The sequence below is a fragment of the Myiozetetes cayanensis genome, unplaced genomic scaffold, assembly GCF_022539395.1.
Source record: "Myiozetetes cayanensis isolate MyiCay16 unplaced genomic scaffold, myiCay2020 scf440, whole genome shotgun sequence".
NCBI lineage: Eukaryota > Metazoa > Chordata > Aves > Passeriformes > Tyrannidae > Myiozetetes > Myiozetetes cayanensis.
This window is the reverse complement of record NW_026087677.1, coordinates 22645-36648: the sequence shown is the minus strand read 5'-3', so window position 1 is coordinate 36648 and position 14004 is coordinate 22645. Positions and strand designations below refer to the sequence as shown.

At 61.5% G+C, this 14004-nt stretch overlaps 1 protein-coding gene across 1 annotated transcript; it reads right to left on the bottom strand.

Annotated features, from left to right (window-relative positions):
- Nucleotides 1-6277: 6277 nt before the first annotated feature.
- CDK20 (cyclin dependent kinase 20) lies at nucleotides 6278-13281 on the bottom strand. Its single transcript, XM_050330832.1, has 5 exons — nucleotides 13142-13281; nucleotides 12098-12211; nucleotides 10335-10523; nucleotides 6431-6552; nucleotides 6278-6344 (listed from the first exon to the last, which is right to left on the bottom strand). Exons 1-5 carry the CDS (start codon nucleotides 13214-13216, stop codon nucleotides 6278-6280), a joined length of 567 nt encoding a protein of 188 aa, XP_050186789.1. The 5' UTR covers nucleotides 13217-13281.
- Nucleotides 13282-14004: the final 723 nt, after the last annotated feature.

Here is a 14004-nt window from a genome sequence, read left to right as displayed (position 1 = left end):
ACTGTGGGTTCCCCAGGTTGGGAGGGTCCCAGGGCCCCCGAGGGTCAGTGGGGGTCTCCTGCTCGGGGTCATTGTGGGTGGGGGGGTCCCAGAGTCCCCCAGGGGTCAGTGGGGTCTCTCGAGGGTGGGTGGGGTCTCCCTGCTCGGGGTGTCACTGTGGGTCCCCCACATGGGGAGGGTCCCAGGGCCCCCGTGGGGGCAAGCTCAGAGGGTGTCCAGGCTGAAGTCGGGGTCGTTCGAGGCCCGGGGATGGGGGGTCAGTTGGTGGAGGCCGAAGAAGAAGGGGTGCAGCAGGGCCTGGGGAGGAGGGGGGGTCAGGGGGGCTCAGCAGCCCCAGGACCCCCTGGACCCCAAAATCCCTAAGGACCCCCAGGACCCCTCAAAACTTCCCAGGACCCCCAAGCCCCTCCCCAGGAGGTCTCTACCTGGTACCTGAGCAAGGCCCACAGTGGGGCTGATCCTGGGACCCCCAAATCCCCCAGGGACCCCCTAACCCCCGGGACCCCCAAGCCCCAGGGACCCCCAAATCCCCTGGGACCCCCAATCCCCCAGGGACCCCCAACCTTCCCCCAGGGACCCCCAAGCCCCCTGAGGATCCCCTAAACCTCCTTGAAGACCCCCTAAAGCCTACCTGGGACTCCCCAGGCCACCCCAGGACCCCCTGAAGCCCCAGGGGTCTCACCTGGTGGGGGGTGGAGCCTCACCTGGTACCTGAGCCAGGCCCACAGTGGGGGCTGATCCTGGGACCCCTAAATTCCCCCTTGGGAACCCCCAAACCGTCCCTGGACCCCCAAATCCCCTTGGGACTCCCGAAACCCCTGGGACACCCCAAACCCTCCCTGGGACCCCCAAGCCCTCCAGGACCCCCAGCCCCCAAAGCCCACCTGGTGTGCCCGGGGCCGCAGGCTGGGAACCTGAGCCAGGGCCATGGTGAGGCTGACCCTGGGACCCCCAAATCCCCCTGGGACCCCCAAACCTCTCCTGGGACCCCTAAATCCCCTGGGACCCCCAAACCTCTCCTGGGATCCCTAAATCCCCTGGGACCCCCTAAACCCCCCTAGGACCCCCAAGCCCACCTGGTGTGCCCGGGGCCGCAGGCGGGCGGGTAGCTGAGCCAGGGCCATGGTGGGGCTGACCCTGGGACCCCCAAACCCCCTTAGGACCCCCAAACCGCCCCTGGCACCCCAAATCCCACCTGGTGTGCCTGGGGCTCAGGTGGGCAGGGGTAGCTGAGCCAGGGGAACAGTGGGGCTGATCCTGGGACCCCAAACCCCCCAAACCCCTGGGACCCCCAAAGCCCACCTGGTGTGCCGTGGCCGCAGGCGGGCGGGTAGCTGAGCCAGGGCCATGGTGGGGCTGACCTGGGACCCCCAAGCCCCCAAACTCCCCTGGGACCCCTAACCCTCCCCAACCCCCAAGCCCCCTCAAGCCCCCAGGAGTCCCACCTGGTGTGCCCGTGGCTGCAGGCGGGGGTAGCTGAGCCAGGGCCATGGTGGGGCTGACCCTGGGACCCCAAACCCCCAAACCCCTGGGACCCCCAAGCCCACCTGGTGTGCCCGTGGCCGCAGGCGGGGTAGCTGAGCCAGGGGAACAGTGGGGCCCACCCTGGGACCCCTAAACCCCTCTCAGGACCCCCAAACTCCCCTTGGGACCCCCAAACTCCCCTGGGACCCCCAAACCCCCTGGGACCCCCTAAACCCCCAAGCCCCCAAGCCCACCTGGTGTGCCCGTGGCGCAGGCAGGGGAGTACCGCAACGCGCCCCAGCAGGTCGAGGGCGGCGGGCTCAGCCCCCGGCACCAGCAGCTCCAGCGGCGCCGCAGCCCGCGGGCGGAACCGCAGCTTGGGGTAGTCGGGCAGGTGGGCCAGTTCCTGCCACACAGGGCACCAGTACGGACCAGTACGGACCAGTACGGACCAGTACGGACCAGTACGGACCAGTACCGACCAGTATGGACCAGTACGGACAAGTATGGACCAGTATGGACCAGTATGGACCAGTACGGACCAGTACCGACCAGTACGGACCAGTATGGACCAGTATGGACCAGTACCGACCAGTACCGACCAGTACAGACCAGTACGGACCAGTATGGACCAGTACCAACCAGTACGGACCAGTATGGACCAATATGGACCAGTATGGACCAGTACCGACCAGTATGGACCAGTACGGACCAGTATGGACCAGTATGGACCAGTACGGACTAGTACAGACCAGTACAGACCAGGATAAACCCATAGACCAGTATAAACCAATGCAAACCAACATTCCCAGTGCCCTCATCCTCTCTCCCAGTCCCTCCCAGTGCCCCCATCCCCTCTCCCAGTCCCTCCCAGTGCCCCCAGTACCAGCTAGTCTGTGGTGTTGGGTGTCCCCAGTGCCCCCATCCCCTCTCCCAGTCCCTCCCAGTGCCCTCATCCTCTCTCCCAGTCCCTCCAAGTGCCCCCATCCTTTCTCCCAGTGCTCCCCAGTCCCAGTCCCTCCCAGTGCCCCCAGTACCGGCCAGTCCGCTGTGCTGGGTGTCCCCAGTGCCCCATCCCCTCTCCCAGTCCCCCAGTGCCCCCAGTCCCTCCCAGTGCCCCCAGTACCGGCCAGTCCTTGGTGCTGGGTGTCCCCAGTGCCCCATTCCTCTCCAGTCCCTCCCAGTGCCCCCAGTACCGGCCAGTCCTTGGTGCTGGGTGTCCCCAGCGCCCCCCAGTGCCCCCCAGTCCCTCCCAGTGCCCCCAGTACCGGCCAGTCCGCTGTGCTGGGTGTCCCCAGTGCCCCCATCCCCTCTCCCAGTGCTCCCAGTCCCTCCCAGTGCCCCCAGTACCAGCCAGTCCGCTGTGCTGGGTGTCCCCAGTCCCTCCCAGTCCCTCCCAGTGCTCCCAGTCCCTCCCAGTGCCCCCAGTACCGGCCAGTCCTTGGTGCTGGGTGTCCCCAGTGCCCCCATGCCCTCTCCCAGTCCCTCCCAGTGCCCCCAGTACCGGCCAGTCCTTGGTGCTGGGTGTCCAGTCCCCATGCCCTCTCCCAGTGCTCCCAGTCCCTCCCAGTGCCCCCAGTACCGGCCAGTCCGTTGGTGCTGGGTGTCCCCAGTGCCTCCCAGTCCCTCCAGTGCTCCCAGTCCCTCCCAGTGCCCCAGTACCGGCCAGTCGGCTGGTGCTGGGTGTCCCCAGTGCCCTCAGGGCGCAGCAGAGCTGTCGATGTCGTTCTCCCCGGAAAGGGGGACAGGGTCCTTAGCTCCCAAAAATGCACCCACGGCCCTGGGGGCACCCCAGCATCAGGGGGGCCCCAAAATCCCGGTTCCCAAGATCCTGGGGACCCCAAGATCCTAAGTGACCCCAAAATCTCAGGGGACACCCTCAAAATCTCAGAGACCCCCAAAATCACAGAGTGCCCCCTCAAAATCCAGGAGGCCCCCAAATCCAGGGGACCCCAAAATCCCAGACAACCCCAAAATCACAGAGGACCTCCCAAGATCATAGGACCTCCCAAAATCATGGAGAACCCCTAAAATCACAGGACCCCTCAAGAGAGACGCCCAGAATCTCAAGGGACCCCTAAGCTTCAGGTGACACTCCAAAATCCCAGGGGACCCCAAAACCCAGGGGACCCTCTCAAAATCATGGAGAAACCCCCAAAATCATGGGGACCCCTAAAATCAGGTGCACCCCAAAATCTGGGGACCCTCCCAAAATGTGGAGAACCCCCAAAATCAGGGGGACCCCTAAAATTCCAGGTGACCCCAAATCCCAGAGAGACCCTCCAAAATTCCAGGGGGACCCCCCAAAATCCCATGAGACCTCCCAAAATCATGAAGAAACCCCCCAAAATCCCAGGGGGACCCCCCAAAATCCCAGGGGACCCCCAAATTCAGGTGACCCCCAAATCCCATGGGACCCCCCAAAATCATGGAGAAACCCCCCAAAATCTCAAGGGGACCCCCTAAACTTCCAGGGTGACACCCCAAAATCCCAGAGAGACCCCCCAAAATTCCAGGTGACCCCCCAAAATCCCAGAGAGACCCCCCAAAATTCCAGGGGGACCCCCCAAAATCCCATGGCACCTCCCAAAATCATGGAGTGACCCCCCAAAATCCCAGGGGAACCCCCCCCTCAAAATCACAGAGAGACCCCCCTAATATTCTGGAGAGATCCAGACTTTTGGGAGCCCCCAAAATCCAAGAGAGACCCCCCAAAATCACTGAGAGACCCCCAAAATCACGGGAGGACCCCCCCAAAATCTGAGAGAGACCCTCCCCAATATCCTGGAGAGATCCCCTAAAATCCCAGGGGGAGCCCCCAAAATCCAAGAGAGACCCCCCCAGAATCTGAGGGGGACACCCTAAAATTCCAGGTGACACCCCAAAATCCCAGAGTGACCCCCCAAAATCATGGAGAACCCCCCAAAAATCCCAGGGGGACCCCCCTCAAAATCACAGAGAGACCCCCCCCAATATTCTGGAGAGATCCCCCAAAATCCAAGAGAGACCCCCAAAATCCAAGAGAGACCCCCCAAAATCACAGAGGGACCCCCCCAAAATCTGAGGGGGACCCCCCAAAATCCCAGAGGGACCCCCAAAATCCCAGAGGAACCTCCCAAATTCCAAGAGAGACCCCCCCAAAATCCAGGGCAGACCCTCCAGGGGAGACCCAGAATTACAGGGTGGGGGGACCACAAAGCCCAAGGAGAGCACCCCAAAATTTGGGGGGGGGGTTATAGGGGGTAAGGCGGACCCCCAAAACCCAGTGGGGATAGACAGAGACTGAAGGGGGACCCCAAGATTTGGGGGGAACCCCAAAACCCCCAAAAAAGGAATCTGAACGTGAGAAAACCCCTAAAATATTGGGGGGGACCCCAAATATCGGCCCCATCCAGGGGACACCCCAAGGTCTGGGAGGGCTGTAGGGGGTGAGGGGGGATCCACAGGTTCTGGGGGGACCCCAAAATGCAAGGAAGGACCCCAAGATTTGGGGTGAACCCCCAAAATTCCCGGGAGAAGCATCTGGGGATGAACAAAGAAAGACCCTACAATATTTTGGGGGACCCCAAATATCTGCCCCATCCGGGGGACACCCCAAGGTCTGGGGGGTTTTTAGGGAGTGAGGGGGAATCCACAAGTTCTGGGGGGACCCCAAAATGCCCCAAAGGACCCCCCAAACCCCCGGGGGGGACCCCAAAATCTCCAAAAAGAAACCTGAACGTGAGAAAAACCCCAAAATATTGGGGGGAAACCCCAAATATCGACCCCACCCAGGGGACACCCCAAGTCTGGGGGGGCTGTAGGAGATGAGGGGGGATCCACAAGTTCAGGGGGGACCCCAAAATGCAAAGAAGAACCCCAAGATTTGGGGTGAGCCCCCGAAATTCCCAGAGAAAGGATCTGGGGATAAACAAAGAAAGACCCTAAAATATTTTAGGGGACCCCAAATATCAGCCCCATCCAGGGGACACCCCAAGTCTGGGGGGTTTGTAGGGAGTGAGGGGGGATCCACAAGTTCAGGGGGGACCCCAAAATGCAAGGAAGGACCCCAAGATTTGGGGTGAACCCCCAAAATTCCCGGGAGAAGCATCTGGGGATGAACAAAGAAAGATCCTAAAATATTTTGGGGGACCCCAAATATCTGCCTCATCCAAGGGACACCCCAAGGTCTGGGGGGGCTGTAGAAAGTAAGGAGGGGATCCCTAAGTTCTGGGGGGACCCCAAAATGCAAGAGAAGACCCCAAACACCCCCCCAAATCCTTGGGAGGAACCTGGGTATGACCAAAGAAAGACCCCAAAAAACTGGGGGGAACTCAAATATTGACCCCGTCCAGGGGACACCCCAAGTCTGGGAGGTTTTTAGGGAGTGAGGGGGAATCCCCAAGTTCTGGGGGGACCCCAAAATGTAAGAAAAGACCCCCAAAACCTCTAAAATCCCCAGGAATAAACCTAGAAATGAGCAAAGAAATATTGGGAGGGACCCCAAATATCGGCCCCACCCAGGGGACACCCCAAGGTCTGGGGGGGCTGTAGAGGTTGAGGGGGGATCCCTAACTTCTGGGGGGACCCCAAAACGCCCTCAAAGGTCCCCCCAAACCCCCGGGGGAACCCCAAAATCTCCAAAAAGAAATCTGAACGTGACAAAACTCTCAAAATATTGGAGAAGAATCCCAAACATCTGCACTATCCAGGGGACACCCCAAGTCTGGGGGGGTTATAAAAAGTAAGGAGAGGATCCCTAAGTTCTGGAGGCACCCCAAAACCCCCAAAAGGCCCCCCCAAACCCCCAGGGGGGACCCCAAAAGCGAGGGCCTCACCAGAGGTCGACGCCCTCGTCGTAGCTGCGCGCCCCGTAGAGCAGCTCCGGGGCCCGGTACCACCTGAAATGGGGGGGTCAGGGGGGGTCCCATGGCCTGGGGAGCCCCCAGACCCCCCCGGGAAAGGGGGGACCCCCAAAATGAGGTACCTGGTGGCCACTTGGTGGCTGTAGGGGCGCCCGGGGGGGGTCCCCAGCACCCTGGAGAGCCCGAAATCCGCCAGCTTGAGGCGCCCGGCGCCGTCCAGGAGCAGGTTGGCAGGTTTGAGGTCCTGGAAACCCCCCCAAAAATAGAAATTGGGGACCCCCACGGGGTCAGGGGGGGTCCACAGGAGTCGGGGTGACCCCCCAGGACATCCCAGACCCCCCCAGACTGGGGTTCCCCGAATTTCTAGGGTTCCTCCACGTTTTTGGGGTCCCTACCCCCATTTTTGGGGTCCCTGTGCCCATTTTCAGGGTCCCTCCCCCCATTTTTGGGGTCCCCGTGTCCATTTTTGGGGTCCCTGTGCCCGTTTTTGGGGTCCCTACCCCCATTTTTGGGGTCCCTGTGCCCATTTTCGGGGTCCCCGTGCCCGTTTTTGGGGTCTCACCCTGTGCAGGAGGTGCTGGCCGTGCACGTGGCGCAGCCCCCGCAGGGTCATGGCCAGCAGGGTTTGAACCCTGTCTGTTTTTGGGGTTCCTACCCCCATTTTTGGGGTCCCTGTGCCCATTTTTGGGGTCCCTGTGCCCATTTTTGGGGTCCCTCCCCCCATTTTTGGGCTCCCTCCCCCCATTTTGGGATCCCCATGCCCATTTTTGGGGTCCCTGTGCCCATTTTTGGGGTCCCTGTGCCCATTTTCGGGGTCCCTGTGCCCGTTTTTGGGGTCCCTGTGCCCATTTTCGGGGTCCCTGTGCCCGTTTTTGGAGTCCCTACCCCCATTTTTGGGGTCCCTGATCCCATTTTTGGGGTCCCCGTGCCCGTTTTTGGGGTCTCACCCTGTGCAGGAGGTGCTGGCCGTGCACGTGGCGCAGCCCCCGCAGGGTCATGGCCAGCAGGGTTTGAACCCTGCCCGTTTTTGGGGTCCCTCCCCCAATTTTTGGGGTCCCCGTGCCCATTTTTGGGGTCCCTGTGCCCATTTTCAGGGTCCCCGTGTCCATTTTTAGGGTCCCCGTGCCCATTTTTGGGATCCCCATGCCCAGTTTTGGGGTCCCTCCCCCCATTTTCAGGGTCCCTGTGCCCATTTTTGGGGTCCCTGTGCCCATTTTCGGGGTCCATCCCCCCATTTTTGGAGTCCCTGTGCCCATTTTTGGGGTCCCTGTGCCCATTCTTGTGGTCCCCGTGCCCATTTTTGGGGTCCCTCCCCCCATTTTCGGGGTCCCTGTGCCCATTTTCGGGGTCCCCGTGCCCATTTTTGGGGTCCCTGTGCCCATTTTTGGGGTCCCCGTGCCCATTTTTGGGGTCCCTGTGCCCATTTTTGGGGTCCCTGTGCCCATTTTGGGATCCCCATGCCCATTTTCAGGGTCCTTGTACCCATTTTTGGTGTCCCTGTGCCCATTTTTGGGGTCCCTCCCCCATTTTGGGGTCCCTGTGCCCATTTTTGGGGTCCCTGTTACCCATTTTGGGGTCCCTGTGTCCATTTTGGGGTCCCTGTGCCCATTTTGGGGTCCCTCCCCATTTTCAGGGTCCCTCACCCATTTTTGGGGTCCCTGTCCATTTTCAGGGTCCCTCACCCATTTTGGGGTCCCTGTGCCCATTTTAGGGTCCCTCCCCCATTTTTGGGGTCCCTCTGCCCATTTTGGGGTCCCTCCCCATTGCCTCCCCCATTCTTGTGGTCCCCGTGCCCATTTTTGGGTCCCGTCCCCATTTTCGGGGTCCCCGTGCCCATTTTGGGTCCCCGTGCCCATTTTGGGGTCCCTGTGCCCATTTTGGGGTCCCCATGCCCATTTTTGGGGTCCCTAGTGCCCATTTTGGGGTCCCTGTGCCCATTTTGGGATCCTCATTGCCCATTTTCAGGGTCCTTGTACCCATTTTTGGTGTCCCTGTGCCCATTTTTGGGGTCCCTCCCCCCATTTTTGGGGTCCCCGTGCCCATTTTTGGGGGCCCTGTGTCCATTTTTGGGGTCCCCGTGTCCATTTTTGGGGTCCCTGTGCCCATTTTTAGGGTCCCTCCCCCCATTTTCAGGGTCCCTCCCCCCATTTTTGGGATCCCCGTGTCCATTTTCAAGGTCCCTCCCCCCATTTTTGGGATCCCTGTTCCCATTTTCGGGGTCCCTCCCCCCATTTTCAGGGTCCCTCCCCCCATTTTCGGGGTCCCTCCCCCCATTTTCGGAATCCCTCCCCCCATTTTTGGGGTCCCCGTGCCCATTTTTGGGGTCCCTGTTCCCATTTTTGGGGTCCCTGTGCCCATTTTTGGGGTCCCCGTGCCCATTTTTGGGGTTCCCGTGCCCATTTTTGGGATCCCCATGCCTGTTTTTGGGGTCCCTGTGCCCATTTTCGGGGTCCCTGTTCCCATTTTTGGGGTCCCTGTGCCCGTTTTCGGGGTCCCTGTTCCCATTTTCGGGGTCCCTGTTCCCATTTTCAGGGTCCCCGTGTCCATTTTTGGGGTCCCTCCCCCCATTTTTGGGGTCCCTGTGCCCATTTTTGGGGTCCCTGTGCCCATTTTCAGGGTCCCCGTGCCCATTTTCAGGGTTCCTCCCCCCATTTTTGGGGTCCCTGTGCCCATTTTTGGGGTTCCCGTGTCCATTTTCAGGGTCCCTGTGCCCATTTTGGGGGTCCCTGTGCCCATTTTCGGGGTCCCTGTGCCCATTTTCAGGGTCCCTCCCCCCATTTTTGGAGTCCCTGTGCCCATTTTTGGGGTCTCTCCCCCCATTTTCGGGGTCCCTGTGCCCATTTTGGGGGTCCCTGTGCCCATTTTTGGGTCCCTACCCCCATTTTTGGGATCCCCATGCCCATTTTCAGGGTCCCTCCCCCCATTATCGGGGTCCCTGTTCCCATTTTCAGGGTCCCCGTGCCCATTTTCGGGGTCCCTGTGCCCATTTTTGGGGTCCCTGATCCCATTTTGGGGTCCCCGTGCCCATTTTGGGGTCTCACCCTGTGCAGGAGGTGCTGGCCGTGCCGTGGCGCCCAGCCCCGCAGTCATGGCAGCAGGGCCCGAACCCTGCCCGTTTTTGGGGTCCCTGATCCCATTTTTGGGGTCCCCGTGCCCGTTTTTGGGGTCTCACCCTGTGCAGGAGGTGCTGGCCGTGCATGTGGCGCAGCCCCCTTGAGGTCCATGGCCCAGCAGGGTTTGAACCCTGCCCGTTTTGAGGTCCCTGTGCCCATTTTCGGGGTCCCTGTGCCCGTTTTTGGAGTCCCTCCCCCCATTTTTGGGGTTCCTGTGCCCATTTTCAGGGTCCCTGTGCCTGTTTTTGGGGTCCCCGTGCCCGTTTTTGGGGTCTCACCCTGTGCAGGAGGTGCTGGCCGTGCACGTGGCGCAGCCCCCGCAGGGTCATGGCCAGCAGGGTTTGAACCCTGCCCGTTTTTGGGGTCCCTGTGCCCATTTTCGGGGTCCCTGTGCCCATTTTCGGGGTCCCTGTGCCCGTTTTCGGGGTCCCTGTGCCCATTTTTGGGGTCCCTGTGCCCATTTTTGGGGTCCCTGTTCCCATTTTCGGGGTCCCCCAGCAGATTTGGGGGTTCCCTCACCCTGTGCAGGAGGTGCTGGCCGTGCCCATGGCGCAGCCCCCGCAGGGTCATGGCCAGCAGGGTTTGAACCCTGCCCGTCTTGTCGGGTCCCTCCCCCCATTTTCGGGGTCCCTGTTCCCATTTTCAGGGTCCCTGTGCCCGTTTTTGGGGTCCCCGTGCCCGTTTTTGGGGTCTCACCCTGTGCAGGAGGTGCTGGCCGTGCACGTGGCGCAGCCCCCGCAGGGTCATGGCCAGCAGGGTTTGAGCCCTGCCCGTTTTTGGGGTCCCTGTGCCCATTTTTGCGATCCCTCCCCCCATTTTCGGGGTCCCTGTGCTCATTTTCGGGGTCCCTGTGCCCATTTTCGGGGTCCCTGATCCCATTTTGGGGTCCCCGTGCCCGTTTTTGGGGTCTCACCCTGTGCAGGAGGTGCTGGCCGTGCACGTGGCGCAGCCCCCGCAGGGTCATGGTCAGCAGGGCCCGCACTCGGGGGGGGCTCAGGGGGGTGGGGGTCGCTCGCAGGAGCCCCCCCAGATCCCCCACCAGCAGCTCCAGGGCCAGCACCACGGCGGGACCCTGGGCAAAGACCCCTCGGAGTCGGATCACCTGGGGGGGGAGAAAGAGGGGTCAGGGGGACCCCAAAATCCACCCAGAGACCCCCCAAAACCTGGGCAAAGACCCCTCGGAGTCGGATCACCTGGGGGGGGGAGAAAGAGGGGTCAGGGAGACCCCAAAATCCACCCCAAACCTGGGCAAAGACCCCTCGGAGTTGGATCATCTGAGGGGAAACATACAGGGGTCAGGGGGACCCCAAAATCCCCCCAGAGACTCCCTAAAAAACAGGGACACACCCTGGGCAAAGACCCCCTGGAGACGGATCAGCTGGGGGGAGAGAAAGAGGGGTCAGGGGGATCCCAAAATCCACCCAGAGACCCCCCAAAACCTGGGCAAAGACCCCCCAGTTGTGGATCATGTGGAGGGGGGAACAAAGAGGGGTCAGGGGGGATCAGAGACCCCCCAAAAGCAGGAGGAACCCCAAAACCTCAACAAGGACCCCACGGAGATGGATCACGTAGGGAGGGACATACAGGGGTCAGGGGTACCCCCAAAAAACAAGAGGGACCCCAAAACCTGAGCAAAGACCCCTCGGAGTTGGATCACCTAGGGGGGAGATACTGGGGTCAGGGGGACCCCAAAATCCCCCCAAAACCTGGGTAAAGACCCCACACAGAAGGATCACCTGGGGGCAGGTCAAAGAGGGGTCAGAGGGACCACAAAATCCCCCCAGAGACCCCCCAAAACCCGGGCAAAGACCCCCCCACAGAGCGATCACCTGGGAGGGGTACAAGGGGAGTTTGGGGGTCCTGATGGGGTTTCTCACATGGGGGTAGGAGCAGTTTAGGAGGGTTATAAAGGCGTTTGGGGGTCCCAGAGCATGTTTGGGGGTTCCAGGACAGGTTTTGGGGGTCCCAGGGTGTGTTTTGGGGTCCCAGGGTGGGTTTTGGGGGTCCCAGGGTATAATTCTGGGGTCTCAGGGTGAGTTTTGGGGGTCCCAGGGTATATTTTGAGGGCCCCAGGGTGTGTTTTGGGGTCCCAGGGTGCATTTTGGGGGTCCCAGAGCAGGTTTGGGGGTCCCAGGGTATGTTTTGAGGTCCCAGAGCAGGTTTTGGGGGTCCCAGAGTATGTTTTGGGGTCCCAGGGTATAATTTTGGGGTCTCAGGGTGAGTTTTGGGGGTCCCAGGGTATATTTTGAGGGCCCCAGGGTGTGTTTTGGGGTCTCAGGGTGCATTTTGGGGTCCCAGAGCAGGTTGTGGGGGTCCCAGAGCAGGTTTTGGGAGTCCCAGGGTAGGTTTTGGGGTCCCAGGGTATAATTTTGGGGTCTCAGGGTGTAGTTTGGGGGTCCCAGGGTATATTTTGAGGGTCCCAGAGTGCGTTTAGGGGGTCCCAGGGTGCGTTTTGGGATCCCAGGGCATAATTTTGGGGTCCCAGGGTGCATTTTGGGAGTCCCAGGGTATGTTTTGGGGGTCCCAGGGTATAGTTTTGAGGGCCCCAGGGTGTGTTTTGGGGTCTCAGGGTGTGTTTTGGGTGTCCTAGGGTGTGTTTTAAGGGTCCCAGAGTAGGTTTTGGGGGTCCCAGAGCAGGTTTTGGGAGTCCCAGGGTATGTTTTGGGGGTCCCTCACGTTGGGGTGCTCGTCCATCTCGCGCAGGGCTTTGATCTCGCGCAGGGTCTGGGGGGGGATCCCATCCTCGGGTCTCCTCAGGGGCACCTTCTTCAGGGCCACCAGCTCCCCGCTCTGGGGGGGCACGGAGGGGCTTGGAGGGGGGTACCTGGACCCTCTGACCCCTCCCCCAACCCCACAGAGGCCCCACAGACCCCCAAACCCCACAGAGCCCCCCGATCCGAGCCCGACCCCACAGAGCCCCTACTGACCCCCAAAATCCCACAGAGCCCCCAATCCAACCCAGACCCCACAGAGCCCCCAATCCAAACCCCCCAAGACCCCACAGACCCCTCAAATGCCAGAGACTGAACCCCAAGCCCCCCAATCCCAGAGGTTTCCCCAATCACACAGACCCCTCTCCAACCCCACAGATTCCCCAAAACTCACAGACCCCCCTCAACCCTCACAGACCAATCCCAAACCCCACAGACCCCTCAAACCCCACAGATCAACACCCTAAACCCCCTCCAACCCCATAGACCACTCCCCAACCCACAGAGCCCTCCCTAAACCCCACAGACCCCTCCCAAACCCCACAGACTCCCCCAAGCCCCTCCAACCCCACAGACCCCCAACCCACAGACCCCCTCCCAAACCCCACAGACCCCCTCCCAAACCCCACAGAGCCCCCCAAACCCCCACAGACTCCTCTCCCAAACCCCACAGACCTCCAAACCCCCCTCCAACCCCATAGACCTCCCCAGACCCACAGACCTCCTCCCAAACCCCACAGACTCCCCCAAACCCCCTCCAACCCCACAGACCCCCAACCCACAGAGCCCTCCCTAAACCCCACAGACTCCCCTCCGTAAACACCTTGCGGTCCTCGGCCCTGAACACGACCCCGTGCGCGCCCCCAAATCCAAAACCCCCTCACAAACTCCCCCTTTCCTACCCACCCTGCGGTCCTTGGCCCTGAACACCACTCCGTGCGCGCCCTCAAACCCCCTAAAGCCCCTTACAACCCCTCAAACCCCTCACAAACACCCCATTTTTGCTCACCCTGCGGTCCTTGGCCCTGAACACCACTCCGTGCGCGCCCTCCCCGATCCTGCCCAGCAGCACGAACTGCTCCATGGCGGCCGCGGGCTCTGAGGGGCGGCCGCGGGACACGCCCCTAGCAACGCCGCAGCCAATGGGTGTCCGCCACTGGCGGCTAAACCACGCCCATAGCAACGAGTTACCTGGCAACAGACCACGCCCCTTAGTAGCGGTATAAACTCCATAGCAACAGGCCACGCCCCCTGGCAACGGCCCCGCCACCAGCCAATGGTGACCGGCTTGTTGCTAGGCCACGCCCATAGCAACGGGTAACATGGCAACAGGCCACGCCCCCAGCAGCGCGGGCCGGCTCTCTGACTGCGAGGCCACGCCCATAGAGACAAGCCCCGCCCCCAAACCCTCCATAGCAACGAGATCCCGCCCTTAGCAACACAGATTAGCTCCCGGGTACGAGAACACGGCCAGGACAACAAGTTCCCCTTCTCACAAACGGTGTCGGGTCGGTAGCAACCAGTTCAAGTTCCCTGACAACGAGGCCCCGCCCATATTAGCGAGGCTCCGCCCATTGCCACCGAATCCCTCCTCTAGCAACAAATCCCGCCTCTGGCAACCAAACCGCGGTCCCTGACAACGAGGCCCCGCCCATAGCAACGAAATCACGGTCCCTAAAAACGAGGCCCCGCCCCTGGCAACCAACCCGCGGTCCCGGACGAAGAAGTCCCGCCCATAACAACAAGCCCCTCCCCCTTTCCCGCCCCCTTTCCCTCCCCTTGGCAACGGCGGTCCCGTCTCTCGCCGCCATTTGGCCGCGCCTCGCGCTGATTGGCTGCCGGGCGCGCGGCGGGGCGGGGCGGCGTAATTCG